Source organism: Scyliorhinus canicula, chromosome 2 (assembly GCF_902713615.1).
Source record: "Scyliorhinus canicula chromosome 2, sScyCan1.1, whole genome shotgun sequence".
NCBI lineage: Eukaryota > Metazoa > Chordata > Chondrichthyes > Carcharhiniformes > Scyliorhinidae > Scyliorhinus > Scyliorhinus canicula.
The window spans coordinates 83,627,045-83,642,989 of record NC_052147.1 but is presented as its reverse complement, the minus strand read 5'-3'; the positions used below and the strand labels follow the sequence as shown (position 1 = coordinate 83,642,989).

The following is a 15,945-nucleotide window of genomic DNA, read 5'->3' as shown; positions in this document are numbered from 1 at the left end:
CACAACACCCGCAGGGCCCTCCCTCTCTCCCCCACAACACCCGCAGGGCCCTCCCTCTCTCCCCCACAACACCCGCAGGGCCCTCCCTCTCTCCCCCACAACACCCGCAGGGCCCTCCCTCTCTCCCCCACAACACCCGCAGGGCCCTCGGGCTCTCCCCCACAACACCCGCAGGGCCCTCGGGGTCTCCCCCACAACACCCGCAGGGCCCGGGGGGTCTCCCCCACACCCACAGGGGGGGGTCTCCCCCACACCCACCCCCCTCCTCTCCCCCCCCAACACCCGCCCCCCCGGCAGTGTCAATTTCAGCGGCCGGCTGATTGTTTCAGTGAGAGAGCAGCTTCCCTCTCCGGATCAAAGTGAGCCGGCCGCTGAAATTGACACTGCCGGCTGCTCTCTCCCTCCAATCCAACTTTTAAGTTTTAATGTTTCTGATTGGAGGGAGAGAGCAGCGGGCAGTGTCAATTTCAGCGGCCGGCTCACTTTGATCCAGAGAGGGAAGCTGCTCTCACTGAAATAATCAGCCGGCCGCTGAAATTGACACAACTGACAGTTGGGGTCCATAAGCCCCCCCCGCGGTATATCGCGGTATTGCGGAGCGCGGTATAACGGGGGACTACTGTAGCGAAGTTAAGAGCCCACGGAATGCAAAGAAATTTGGCAAATTGGATCCAGAATGAGCGACAGGAAGCAGATGTCGAGATGTTTTTCTGACTGGAAGCATGTGTCCTGTGGGATCACACAGGGATCAGTGTTGGGGCTCTTGCTGTTTGTGGCTTATACAAATGAAATGCACTTGGGCAGAACAGGCAAATGATAAGGATTGCACAGTGGCACTGTTGCCTCACAGTGCCAGGTACCTGGGTTTGATTCCACCCTTGGGTGGCTGTCTGTATGGTTTGCAAGTACTCGCAGTTTCTGTGTGGGTTTCCTCTGGGTGCTCTGGTTTCCTCCCACAGTACAAAGGTTAGGTGACTGGCCATGATTAATGTGCAGAGTGACAGGGATAGGGCAGGGGAGCGGACCAAGGTAGTGTGCTTTTGGAGGATTGGTGCAGTCTCATGGGCTTATTAGCTTCCTTCTGCACTCTTGGTGTTTTCCGACGAATGGCTGGACCCTGAGAAGCACCAAGGATCAGAGGGACGTTGGTGTTCATGTACACTTGTCTCTTAAGATAGCAGGGGTAGGTGGATGAAGTGTTTAAGAAAGCATATGATATACTTGCCTTTATTAACTGAGGCACAGAGTTTAAGATCAGGGAGGTTATGCTAGAATTATATAAAACATTCGTTAGGCCACAGCTCGAGTAATATGTGCAGTCTTGGAATCCACATTATAGGGAGAATGTGTCAGCACTGAAAAGGGTGCAGATGAGATTTACCAAGCTGTTGCCTGGGCTGGAGCATTTTAGTTGTAAAGACAGTTTGGATATAGTTTTTTTTCCTTGGAGCAGAGGAGACGGATGGGAGCACATGATTGACATGCATATAATTATTGGGGGGGGTGTTAACACTGCTGCCTCACTGCGCCGAGGACCCGGGTTCAATCCCACCCCTGGTCACTGACATAGAACAGTACAGCACAGAACAGGCCATTCGGCCCTCGATGTTGTGCCAAGCAATGATCACCCTACTCAAACCCACGTATCCACCCGATACCCGTAACCCAACAACCCCCCCCCCCCCAACCGAACCTTACTTTTTAGGACACTACGGGCAATTTAGCATGGCCAATCCACCTAACCCGCACATCTTTGGACTGTGGGAGGAAACCGGAGCACCCGGAGGAAACCCACGCACACACGGGGAGGACGTGCAGACTCCGCACAGACAGTGACCCAGCCGGGAATCGAACCTGGGACCCTGGAGCTGTGAAGCATTTATGCTAACCACCATGCTACCGTGCTGCCTCTAATCCTGGATAACTCGGGATATTGAAGCCATGGTCAAAAGGAAGAAGGAAGCATATGGCATGCACAGACAGCTAGGATCAAGTGGATCCCTTGAAGAGTATAGGGCTTTTCGGAGTAGATTTGAGAGAGAAGTCAGGAGGGCAAAAAGGAGACATTGGATTTTCCTTTGCCTTATCTACCAAAACAATCTCAAGAGCTTTTGCAGATACATAAAGGACAAAAGGGTGACTAGGGAGAGGGTAGGGCCTCTTAAGGATAAACAGGGTCATCTATGTGCTGATCCACAAGGGATGGGTGAGGTCCGAAATGAATATTTCTCAGCAGTATTTACTGTTGAGAAAGACACGAATGTTATGGAAATTGGGGAAATAAAAAGTGATGTCTTGAGGAGTGTACATATTACAGAGGAGGTGGTGCTGGAGGTATTAAAGCGTATCAAGATAGACAAATCCCTGGGATGTATCCCAGGACGTTGTGGGAGGCGAGGGAGGAAATTGCCGGCCTCCTACCCGAGATATTTAAGTCATCGCCTGAAGATTGGAGGGTAGCAAATGTTGTGCCCTTGTTTAACAAGGGCTGTAGGGATAAGCCAGGGAACTACCGACCGGTGAGTCTTACTTCTGTAGTGGGTAAGTTGTTACAAGGTATTCTGAAGACAGGATCTACAGGCATTTAGACAGGCAAGGGCTAATTAGGGAAATCAGCATGGCTTTGTATGGGGAAAATAATGTCTCGCGAATTTCATTGAGGTTTTTGAAGGGTTAACAAAGAAGCTAGACGAGGGCAGTGCGGTCGACGTCATCTATGTGGACTTTAGCAAGGCCTTTGACAAGGTACCGCATGGTAGGTACTGGCAGCACAGTAGTGAGCACTGTGGCTTCAACATGCCAGGGTCCCAGGTTCTATTCCCGGCTGGGTCACTGTCTGTGCGGAGTCTGCACGTTCTCCACGTGTCTGTGTAGTTTTTCTCAATGTGCGCCTGTTCCCTCCCACTAGTCACAAAAGATGTGCCTAGTTTGTTAATTTGGACATTCTGAATTCTTCCTGTGTCCCTGAACAGGTGCCAGAATGTGGCAACTAGGGGCTTTTCACAGTAACTTCATTGCAATGTAAGCCTACTTGTGACAATAAAGATTATTATTTTAGGTTGTTGCAAAAGGTTGGGGACAGTTACAGAGCAAAGATCTCAGAATACAGGTTCATAGCTCCTTGAAGGCAGAATCATGGGTGGACAGGGTGGTGAAGAAAGCATTCAGCATGCTAGGTTTTATTGGTCAGAATATTGAATACAGGAGTTGGTACGTCTTGTTGAAGTACAAGACATTGGTAAGACCACACATGGAATACTGTATTCAATTCTGGTCACCCTATTCTCAGAAGGATATTGTTAAACTAGAAAGAGCGCTGAAGAGATTTACAAGGGTGCACCCAGGACTTGATGGTCTGAGTTATGAGAGGCTGGGACTTTTCTCCCTGGAGCGTAGGAGGCTGAGGGGTGATCTTATCGAGGTCTATAAAGTAATGAGGAACATTGGTAAGATAGATAGTCAACATTTTTTTTCCCCCAAAGGTAGTGGAGTCGAGAACTGGAGGGCATAGGTTTAAGTTGAGAGGAGAGAGATACAAAAGAGTGCAACGGGGAAATTTCTTCAGAGGGTGGTGAGCATCTGGAACGGGCTGCCAAAGGCACTGGTAGAGGCGGGTACAATTTTGTCCTTGAAAAAGCAGTTAAGACAGTTACATGGGCAGGGTGGGTATAGAGGGAAATGGGCCAAATGCAGGCAAGTGAGACTAGCTTAGTGATAGAAACGGGGCGGCATGGACCAGCTGGGCCAATGGGCCTGTTTTCATGCTATAAACATCTATGACTCAATCGTTACTATTCTCATTTCTCGCGTTGCTGGTCTCAACTCTTCTCTTCTGCCACCTCTAGTGCATATATGTGCACTTCAATTTAGAATATTGTATTTGCTGCTCAAAATGTAGTCTCCTCCATACTGGGGAGACCAAATAGAGACTGTTTTCTGGACATCCATACAATCAGCAAGTGATGTCAAATTTCTGATTGCCTGTTATGTTAATTCTGTTCCACTCCCATTCTGACTTGCCTACATCACTATTCCACTGTAACCTCAAAGAACAAGCACCTCATATTAAAATTAGGCACTTTATAGCTTTCTGGGCTCAACACTTGGTTCAGCAATTTCAGACTGTAACCTCTGACCCCATTTTTCCAGAAAACTGATGATTCTGCTGTTCAGCCATTCACACCTCTTATACGCCATCATTTTCCTTTATTTTTCACATCACAATGTCCTTCTGCCATGTACCATCATTTGTCACTTAATCCCTCCCACTTTCCATCCCGCACATGTTTCCTTTTACTTTTCTCGACAGGACATATTGGTCTTCTCCGGCTCGTGTTTCTAATGGAATTTTCCCATTTCTTACCACCAGTTCTTTTTCTCTACTACTGCAGGTGCGTAAAACCAATACCTTGGCACAGCGACACAATGGTTAGCACTGCTGCCTCACCGCACCAGGGACCGAGTTCAATTCCGGCTTTGGCTGACTGTCTGGAGTTTGCACATTCTCGTGGCTGAGTGGGTTTCCTCCAGGTGATTCCGTTTCTCCGACAGTCGAACGTGCAGTTAGGGTGGAGAGTAGGTCTCCTTAGGGTGCTTATTCGGAGGGTCAGTGCAGACTTGATGGGCCAAATGGCCTCCTTCTGCATTGTAGGGATTCTATGATTCTAATCTTCTCCATTTTGATGAAAGGCCATCACAAATGCTGCCAGACTTACTATTTACAACTATTTCCAGCATTTTCTAATTTTATTTCAAATTTACAGCATCAACAATATTTTGCTTTGTTGAAATAAATATAAATTTTTTTTAGAGCGTGCTAAAATCTCAGTTGCACTTGGATTAGTTAACGTCTAAATGATTGTGATTACAAAACACTTCATGTTATAATATGGCACTTAAGATTCTTCCACATCCCATCCTTGAATCTGGAAATCAGGGCAGACAGTACACTTGGCTGAATTATTCCGTTTTGTTGTTTACCCTCTTGCCAAATCTGTTTATTTCCATTTCCTTCATCAGCCATCTTAATGTTGGCAATCATACTAATTCCAGTAATACATTCCAATTATATACTGTTTTTACTGCTTATATCTGGAGAGAGTTAAGGCCCAGAATTTAACAAAGAATCGGCAAACTGTCAAATTCAGCAAGTAGGTCTGGGGATTTCACTTAAGGAAAAAACATTGTTTGGTAGTACAGAACTGGAGAATTGCTTAACAAAATTAGACATGCTATCAAGTCTTTTTGTCTTGGACCCATCATGACACCAATGCAAGATAAACCTACAGTAAAAGGAACAATGATTTATACTGCATGAGAAGGGCATGCTGATTGGTTGGTACGTGGACTGATTGGTAGAGGCTTGCCATGGAGAATGCAGAGAACAGTTACTGCCAAATTTTTGTTTTAAATTCAAACCAGGCAGGTCAACTCTGATTGGTCAAGGCATTGACTATCGGCAACACGTTTCAAGTCTGGCCTTGGGTGACTGTGTGGAGTTTGCACTTGCTCCCTGTGTTCTCGTGGGTTTCATTCGGGTGCTCCAGTTTCCTCCCACAGTCCAGAGATGCGCAGGTTAGGTAGATTGGTCATGCTAAATTACCCCTTAGTGTCCAAAGGTTACATGGGGTTACTGGGTTACGAGGACAGGGTGGAGGCGTGGGCTTAAAAACGTTGTTTGGTAGTACAGAACAGGAGAACTGCTGAAAAAAATTAGACATGCCGTCAAGTCTTTTTGTCTTGGACCCATCATGACAGCAATGTAAGATAAAGGGTGGTCTTTCCAAGGGCTGGTGCAGACTTGATGGGCCGAACGGCCTCCTTCTGCACTGTAAATTCTATGATTCCCATGGAGAATGATCCAGGAAATGGCAGCACCCCAAACCTTTGATTAGTTGGAAAACGTGTAATGTATGGACATACTCCTTCTGTCTGCAAAGCCTTCTAAATTGCGTTAAGAGGCATACTGCTAAGCCTACTGAATCTTTAATTGGTTTGCAGTCTAATTCTTAGCACAGTCAGGATTGTTTCGCAAGTGTTGTCCAAACTTGGAATCTCATCTAATGTTTTACAGTATATTTTGAGTTTTAAAAGTTGAGCTGGTTAGGTGTCAGTACTTTGCCTGTTGTCTGGTTCATCCCCCAGGGAAATGCCTTGACCAATCAACCTGGCTGGTTTGATTTTGAAACAAAAGCTCAGCAGCGAACACTTCTCTGCTGCATTCTCGCTACAATGCCTCTACCAATTAATGTCCACTTGCCAATGAACTGACATTCTCTTTGCATGCACTACAAATTGTTGCTCTCTTTACTGATTTATCTTGCATAGCTGTCCTGATAAATGCAAGATTAAAAGCTTCAATAGTATGCCTCTAGAAAAAAGATAGTGCTTGAGGAAAAGGAGGAGACAGGGGGAAGAAATTGCTTTCATGCAATGCTTATTGTTTAGTTATGGACTGCCATTGGCAGTCGTCCCAGAGCAGGTTACCTGTTTGCCCTCTGTTGGGCAACGGTTCATGGTGTACAGCATGGAGACCTGGAGAGGGGGAGGGAGACAACAACAGTAATAAATACAACATATCTTACAGAAACATGAGATTAAATTTTAGTATATGGAAGACAGTCTTATAAATGGTATCTCTTATTCCAAACTGATCCCAGTCTCTTATAAACTGGTTTTCATGCATTTATAAATTAAGGAGATTGTCTCTGTCTCCAATGACACCTCTGAATTTCGAATTACTTTACAAGTTCTGCGCTGTAAATGACTGTTTAACTGGAAATCAGAGCTTTCAATGGTGTCGTTTCGTTTCAAGAACAATTGAAATTATAATTTTTAAATCAGGTCCATTGTGCTAATTTCAACTTCATTTTTCACATATTCCCAAATATGCCTATTTTCGAAACCTTACATTTGCACCCAACTAGTTTGTACTACTAGACTTTACTGCAAACTGTCCACTAATAACACAGGTAGTGGGACGAACAGCTCCTCAAATTTGCACTGCCATTCAATGTCTTCCAACTCCACTTTCTCGCCAGATCCCCATGTGCCTCAATTCCCTTAGTGACCAAAAATTAATAGTTCAACTGAGCATGCACAGTCCTCAGGCATTTCAAAGGCTCACTCGTTCTGCACTCTCCAGCCAGGGGAAACAGCATCTGCCCCGACAAGTCAGCCCTTTCAATTCAGGAAGATGCTTTTTGCCTCAAGATGTTATTTAGTTGGAGATACAAAATATCTTAATTAAACACTTCCATACAGCTACAACACTGGCATCTATCTGGCAATGTGGAAAATTGCCCAGGTTTGTCCTATACACAAGAAATAGGACAAATGCAGCCCAGCCAATAAAAAAATGAAAATGAAAATAAAATCGCTTATTGTCACAAGTAGCACCACTCTTACCAATCTATTCTCCATCACCAGCAAAGCGATGGAATGAGTCATCAACAGTGCTATCAAGTGGCACTTACTCAGCAATAACCTGCTCATGGGCATTCAATTTAGGTTCCGTCGTCAGGGGCTGGTTAGCACAGTGCTAAATCACTGGCTTTGAAAGCAGACCAAAGCAGGCCAGCAGCACAGTTCAATTCCCGTACCAGCCTCCCCCAGTCGCTGGAATGTGGCGACTAGGGGCTTTTCACAGTAACTTCATTGAAGCCTATTTGTGACAATAAGCGATTTTCATTTTCAGCTCCTGACCTCATTAGAGCCTTGCTTCGAACATGGACAAAAGAGCTGAATGCCAAAGGTGAGGTGAGAGTGACTACCCTGAACATCAAGATAGCATTTGACCGAGTACAGCATCAAGAAGCCCTAGATAAAACTGGATTCAATGTGAAACAGGGCGAAAACTCTCTGCTGGTTGGAGTCATACCTGGCACAAAGGAAAATGTTGTGGTGGTTGGAGATCAACTCAGCTCCAGGCCATCACTTGCAGGAGTTCCTCAGGGTAGAGTCCTCGGACCAACCATCTTCAATTGCTTCATCAATGACCTCCCTTCCATCACAAGGTCTGAAGTGGGGATGTTTGTGGATGACTGCTTAATGTTCAGGACCATTCACGATTCCTCAAATAATGAAGCAGTCCATGTCCAAATGCAGCATGACCTGGACAATATCCAACTTGGGTTGGCAAGTTATATTTGCTGCACACAAGTGCCAGGCAACGATCATCTCCGACAAGACAGGATCTAACCATCACCCCTTGACATTCAATGGGATTACCATCACTGAACTGGACTAGCCATATTAATACTGTTGCTACCAGGGCAGGTCAAAGGCTAGGAACCCTATGGTGAGTAACTCACCTCCTGACCCTCAAAGTCTATTCATTATCTATAAGGCACAAGTCAGGAGTGTGATGGAATGCTCTCCACTTGCCTGGATGAGTGCAGCTCCAACAACACTCAAGAAGGAAGACACCATCCAGGACAAAAGAAGTCCGCTTGATTCCTGCTCCTTCCACATTCACTCCCTCCACCACCGACGAACCGTGGCAGCCATGTGTACCATCTACTAGATGCACTACAGTAACTCACCAAGGTTCTTCAGGCAGCACCTTCTAAACCTATGACCACTCCCATTTAGAAGGACGAGCAATCTATACCTGGGAACCCCACCACCTGAAGGTCCCCCTCCAAGTCACTCACCATCCTCACTTGGAAATATTTCCTTCACTGTCGCTGGGACAGTATCCTCGAACTCCCTCCTTAACACCACAGTGGGCGTATCTACATCTCAAGGACTGCAGCAGTTCAAGAAGGCAACTCACCACCACCTTGATTTGATTTATTGTCATATGTACCTAAGTATAGTAGTATTTTTCTGCAGCTGAGGGAACGTACACCGTACGTACATAGTAGACAAAAGAATAATCAAATGAGAACATACATCAACAAACGGTGATTGGTTACAATGCGGGACAAGAGGCCAAACAAAGTAAATACATGAGCAAGAGCAGCATAGGGCATCATGAATAGTGGTCTTGCAGGGAACAGATCAGTCCGAGGGGGAGTCGTTGAGGAGTCTTGTAGCTGTGGGGAAGAAGCTGTTCCGATGTCTGGATGTGGGGGTCATCAGACTTCTGCCTAATGGAAGGGTCTGGAATAAGGCAATGCCTGGGTGGGAGGGGTCTCTGATAATGCTGTCTGCCTTCCTGAGGCAGCGGGAGGTATATACAGAATCAATGTGGGGGGTGGCAAGCATGTGTGATGCGTTGGGCCGAGTTCACCACACTGCAGTTTCTTGCGATCTTGGACCGAGCAGTTGCCATACCAACCTGTGATGCAGCCGGATAGGATGCTCTCTTTTGCACATCTGTAGAAGTGAGAGAGAGTCAATGCTTCCGTAGAAAGTAGACACGTTGTTGGGCTTTCTTGACTGTTGCATCAACGTGAGTGGACCAGCACAGACTGTTGGTGATGGTGATCCCCAGGAACTTGCAACTATCGACCACCTCGACTTCAGAGCCATTGATGCAGACGGGTGTGTGTGTCGTGCTTCGCTTCCTGGTCGATGATCAATTCCTTGGTCTTTCGAACATTTAGAAAGGTTGTTTTCGGTACACCACGCAACAAAGTGATTTATCTCCCTCCTGTAGTCTGATTCGTCATTGTTTGAGATATGGCCCACCACAGTCATATCATCCGCAAATCTGTAGGTTGAGTTGGAGTTAAATCTTGCCACAGTCATGTGTGTCTCGGGAGTGCAGTAGAGGACCGAGCACGGGCAAGAAATGCTAACCAGCGACACCCACATCCCATAAATGAATTTTAAAAAACCTTTACCCAATCCTTTAAAAATCAATTTTACTCAGGTGTTGCATGACTTATGCATTTTTACAATTATGAGGTAGCAGATCCTATCCCCCTCTCTGCTGAATGAGCCTCACTCAGTCAGAACAGTAATGGGTTTACTACTTCAACATTCTGGGTTAAGAAACGGGTTTCCAACTCGCTGTTGTAATTGCATGCAAGTATCTCTTGATCACATAACTGAATTGTGGCCCACAAGACAAGAATAATGACCATCCTGGCAGTTGCAACAAGAAAGTAATTGTAATGAACATTCAAAATGGAGACACCATTAGTACTGTTTGCTTAATTTCTATATCTGGATCAGACTGAAATTCTCAAAATGAATTTGGTTCTGATGAAAGGCGACAGACCGAAAAGCATTAACTCTGTTTCTCCCTCCACAGATGATGTAAAACCTAATGAATGTTTCCAACAGTTTCTGACATTAGTTAAAATTTCCAGCACCTGCAGCATCTTGTTTCTGTGTGACGGTGGAATTCACTGCCCTAGGAAATTGATTAAAGTGAATAGTCCAGATACATTTTCGGGGAAGTTGGACAAGAACGTGATGGAGAAGAGAATAGAGGTTCACAATGACAGATTTAGATAAGGAAAAATGGAAGGAGGCTCAAGGGGAGCATAAACACTGGCATTGACTGGTTGGACTGAGTGGCCTGTTTCTGTGCCATAACTAAACTAATCCGATGTAATTAGTTTATTTCCTTCTTCTCTCAGAAAACTAACACTTAAATTGTGAGATACCAGACTGCCTTTTGTCGAAGAAAGATACATCCTTAATATCTTGTTCCAATAATTTTATACTTTTACTGACACCACCAAGTTTCAATCTGAACCTTTATCAACCAATACCCGTCAACTAATTCACAGCAATAACCAAATGGCCTTCTGCAGTTTCAAATATGAAAAAGTAGAATTTATGAATATCTTCACTGTCATCAGTTAAACATCTTGTGCGTTCCGGTGACAGGGATGTGCCGAACGGACACCCGAAAGGTGGCTCTCCTCTTGAGAATTTAGATTTTGGCACTTCTAACCGAAAATAACCCACCAGAATCGCGGAAAAAGCAACCACTCACCTTCTTCCAACTACAGCAGAACTAATGATGTCCAGCAGTAGCAACTCTAGACCGAAAAGAGACAACAAAAGCCTAGAGAAGCAAACAGAGGAAATAGCGAACGCAGAAGGTGATGAGGACCCAACTACACCCAACAAAGAGGGACCACCAGGCCGTGCATGGAGCTCCCCCTAAACCTGTGGGCGGATAGAGGGAGTTCCTCACAAAGGAATTACAAGAACTCAAAGCCGACACAAGGCCAAAGATCAGCCTGTCAGTGGCACTGATTACCATGCACCTGGATAAGGTGGAGAAGCAGCTGGAATACCATAAAGGACCTGGAGAAGGACTCAACGGATACGAGCAACCAGATCATCACACTGGAATAGGAGATGACAAGGTTGGTGACAGCACAGGTGACCCAAAAAGGGAAAAATCAAGAAACAGGAGAATCTACTGAGGCGCCAGAACCTGCGGATAGTGGCCCTACCAGAGGGAACCAAGGGCAGGAACACCAAAGAATACGTGGCGCAGATGCTGGGAAACCTGGTGGGGCGAGACAGCTTCCCCAAACCGCCTGAAATAGACCGCGCCGGGGGGGGGGGGGGGGGGGGGGGGGGGGAGGAGAAGAGAGGGAGGTTGAGTAGGGAGGAAGTTAATTTAGAGTGCCCAATTCATTGCTACCAATTAAGGGGCAATTTAGCGTGGCCAATCCACCTACCCTGCACGCAAACACGGGGAGAATGTGCAAACTCTACACAGACAGTGACCCACTGCTGGGATCGAACCTGGGACCTTGGCGCCACGAGGCAGCAGTATTAACTACATGCCACAGTTTTTGACATGGCTGTTTTCAAGGCACCTTGTAAGAACAATATTTGACCGTTGGGCAGGAGTGTGATTAGCGGTTGTATCAGAGACCCCCCCCCCCCCCCCCCAACCGTCCTCGTTCGGGTACAAGCCCGTGGTTCATCAGCACTGCTCGCACTGACGGTCTAAACGTGGCCAGTTTGCAGTGTTGCAGTTTGAATGGTGAATTACAGTTACAGTCACCGCCATGCCCAGGTTAGTGACCGCCCCTCTGTTGGACTTGCCTGCTCTTCTATGCCAGCCTCTGCCTCTTCCTCAGCGGCTTCGTCTGGTTCAAGTGGAGCTCCACAACCGCAGCTAGTGTCCATGATGTGGAGATGCCGGCATTGGACTGGGGTGAGCACAGTAAGATGTCTTACAACATCAGGTTAAAGTCCAACCGGTTTGTTTCAAACACTAGCTTTCGGAGCACTGCCCCGCAAGGGGGGCACCATGCTAGCGGGAAAGCTAGCACCCTGAGGCGTGAGTGGGGTGGGGGGGGCAATGACAGTGGGGCAGGCAGATCCAAAAGGTGAAACAAAGTGACATGGGGTGGGGGGTACATTCACCGAAGGAGCAGTGCTCCGAAAACTAATGTTTGAAACAAGCCGGTTGGACTTTAACCTGGTGTTGCTAGACTTCTTACTGTGTAGCTAGTGTCGGGAGACAGTGATCCCCGCCACCCGAGGCGGCTACAAGGAGGCGGGCTTCGGCCAAGACCTGAACTCGTGTTGGATGTCCAGGCGGTTCTCCTGGGCAGTGGTGCTGGTCATGACCAGGAAAGAACCTTGAACTGGGCCAAGCAGACAAAGTCCAGCAAATGCGAAGGGCATCCGATCAGGATCTACCAGGGCACTGGGGCAGAACTGGCCATGCGGAATTTCAGAGAGTGAGAGCAGTCCTGTACAAAAACAGCGTGAAGTTCAGAATGCTGTATCCAGCCAAAGGGTCACCTTCCAGGGCAGAGAACACTACTTAACTGCACCTGGACAAAGGGAAACCTCAGAGCGCAGGAACTCACCACATGGCGTACACACAGTTACGGCCATGTTGGGTGGCACCTGGACAAAGGAAAACCCAGGAGCGCAGGGACCCAGCCTCATGGCGTGTATGGTGACCGCATTTATTTTGGATAGCCCCCTAACAAAGGGAAACCTCGGCGCATCCACAAGTTAAGTATGATTGCTCCCGCAGGAGTGGGGGATAGAATCAGAGTCTTCGCCCACCTGGAAAGTATAAAAGCAGACAGTCTTCCCCCTCGAGACACAAGAGGCAAAGGACCAACAGCAGGTAAGAAAGGGCTGGATGGGGTAGACGTATCATTCATGCTGCGGGACCAGGGGGTAGTCATATTACTGAATAAGTGAACAATGTTTACAGCAACAGTGATGGTTACGGACCCAGGAGGACGGTCAACGGTGTCATGGTCGGGGCACTGGTGGCCCTTGTTAACGTGTATGCTCCTAACTGAAGACCATGGCGGAAACCTTTCGAGACACCAAAAACCCCAAATTGGGGAAAACATCAAATTTGGCAAAGGAACTAGACTCTTCATGAAACGGATGGAGGTTCACACACCTTGGGTTCTCCTTCTTCCAGCAACACAAAGTTTATACCCGGATTGACTTCTTTGCAGTCAGCAAATCGGTGCTTCCAAGGGGTAGTAAGAGTGGAATACTCCACAATTCTAATCTCCAACCACACTCCACATTACATGGATGTGAGGTTGGAGAGGGACCATGCCTATGGATGTCGAACACTGCCCTCCTGGCCGATAAGGCATTTTGCGAAACAATATCACAGGCCATAGATGGGTACATTACCAATAACCAGAACGGGGAGATTACATCCTCCATATTCTGGGAGGGGCTAGAAGCAGTGATTATCGTTTAAAAATCACGCAGAGATAGGAAGGAGATAGTGGCTGGACAACAGCTGGTCAACTCCATGCTGGAGGTGGAACAGTGGTATTCAGAAGCCCAAACTGTAGAACTGCTGGGTGAGAGGAAAACGCTACAAATGGATTTTGACCTGCTCTTCACTAAGAAAGCAGTGCACCAGCTCCGCCAGACACAGGGACCTTTTTGGAACATGGAAACAAAGCCAGCCACTTGCTGGCTCACCTGCTGAGAAAGCAGGCACCCACGAGGGAAATAGCGCAGATCAGGGACAATATCGGCAGGTTGGTAGCCGAATCCGAATAGGCAAAAAAGCATTCAAGACTTCCGGTGATGGCGATGCGTTGAGCGGACACCCATCAGGTGGCTCTACTCTCAATCGGACCCAACTTGGTCAATTTAATGGAAATTTCCGCCTAAAAACCCATCAGAACCCACCTGAATACAAAGGATACAGGAGAAGAACATGCCTGGCAACAATAAACCGAGGGGACGGCAAGATATCAAGAGTGGCGTAGCGAAGGAAAGGAGCAGGAACAGCCGGCGAGCAGACAGGCGGCCCCACAAGGCGAGGCGGAGGCTCAGGCGAACGAGGGGGGGAATGGCCGGTGAATCGAACAGCGGAACAAGAGCAGGACGTGACAGCGATGATAGCTGCAGAGGCAGAAAAAGAAACCGAGAGCGGAGGACAGACCGCAAACAGAGACAATAATATCACAAACTATGTGCAATTTTGTCTTACGCGGGATTGTGCTGTCTCGTTTTTGGGCTTGTCTCTCCCCTTAATGTGATGAGGGGGAGCAAGCCAAAGGGAGCAAGAATAAGCAAAGCAGGCAAAAGGAGTGAGAAAAGAAGTGGAAGAGAGTGGGTAAAACAGGGCCAGAGCTAGACAAGCACTGGGAGGGGAGCCATCAACTAGCAAGGAGAGCTAACACGGGAGGACAGAAAGCAAGGAGGCTTGCAGCACACCTCTCGGGGAGAGGAGGAGGGAGGAGGGGGGGGGGGGGGGGGGGGGGGGGGAAAGAGACAGGGCAGAAACGGGGGGGGGGGGGGGGGGTGGGTGGGGAAGAGAGACAGGGCAGAAACGGGGGGGAGGGGGGGGAGAAAGAGGGACAGGGGGACAAGGAATAAGTGGGGGACGATAGGGGACGGATGGACAGGTGGGCAGGACAGGAAAGAAACAAAGGGTGCCCAATTCATTTTTTTTCCCCCAATTAACAGGCAATTTAACGTGGCCAATCCACCTACCCTGCACATCTTTGGTTTGTGTGGGGGTGAAACCCACGCTAACAAGGGGAGAATGTGCAAACTCCACACGGACAGTGACCCAGAGATGGGATCGAACCTGGGACCTCAGCACCGAGAGGCATCAGGGCTGACCCACTGCGCCACCGCGCTGCCCGAAAGAAACAAAGGGAAGGTTGAGGACGAGAAACAGAACAGACGCAGGCCTCGGCAGGCATGGAGCAGGACAAGGAGCCCCGATGGCGCTCCAAGTAGCCACTCTGGAGGGCCCCTGGGCAAAGGGAGACCCGGAGTGCAGGGGTGCATCCACGTGGCATTCACATAGTTGGCGGCCATGTTGGGTGCCCCCTGGACAAAGGGAAGCACTGGAGCGCAGGGGCCAGACCTCGTGGCGAGAGCGGCGACCCTGGTGATTTTGGACGGCCCGCGAACAAAGAGAAACCCTGGAGTGCAGGGGCTCATCCAACAGAAAAGTATGTGTGATCCCGCAGGACCGGGGGATCAGAAATCCCCCAGCAGGATTGTTAACTGGAACGTAAGGGGACTAAACGGCCCTGTGAAAAGATCCAGAGTCTTGGCCCACTTAAGAAGTCTAAAAGCCAACATCCGCAGGGCAGAGAGTGCACAAAATTTCACTCTATGCAGATGACCTGCTCCTCTATGTCTCAAAGCCACAGGAAGGACTGAAGGCAATACTGCAGACCCAGAAAGAGTTTGGAACCCTCTCGGGCTACAAACATAACCTGGGCAAAAGTGAGGCATTCTCAGTGAACCTAAACAGGGGAGAGGCAGAGCTGTAGGGGCTCGCGTTTAAAACAGCCCAAAACATATTCCGTTACCTGGGGATCCAGATAGCCAGAAACTGGACACAGATCCACAAGCGGAACCTGACCAACCTGGTGGAGGAAGTAAAAAGGGACCTGCAGAGGTAGGGCTCATTCCCATTCTCCCTGGCGGGGAGAGTGCAGACGATCAAAATGAACATACTGCCAACGTTCCTCTTCCTGTTTAGATCTATACCAATCTTCATTCCCAAGGCCTTTTTCCAAAATGTAGACAGTCTAATCATGGTGTTTG

The 15,945-nt window shown here is 47.9% G+C and overlaps 1 protein-coding gene across 6 annotated transcripts in view; it reads right to left on the bottom strand.

The window, feature by feature from the left end:
• Nucleotides 1–15,945, bottom strand: part of rbm25b (RNA binding motif protein 25b) — a 162,424-nt gene that overhangs the window by 87,654 nt on the left and 58,825 nt on the right. For all 6 annotated transcript variants that reach the window (XR_005458465.1, XM_038781556.1, XM_038781547.1 and 3 more), the window contains exon 4: nucleotides 6,487–6,534. Coding sequence is in view for 5 of the 6 variants with exons in the window: in XM_038781556.1 (XP_038637484.1) it covers nucleotides 6,487–6,534 (48 nt within the window). In the remaining variant the exon portion in view is untranslated. The remainder of the gene's footprint in view (nucleotides 1–6,486; nucleotides 6,535–15,945) is intronic.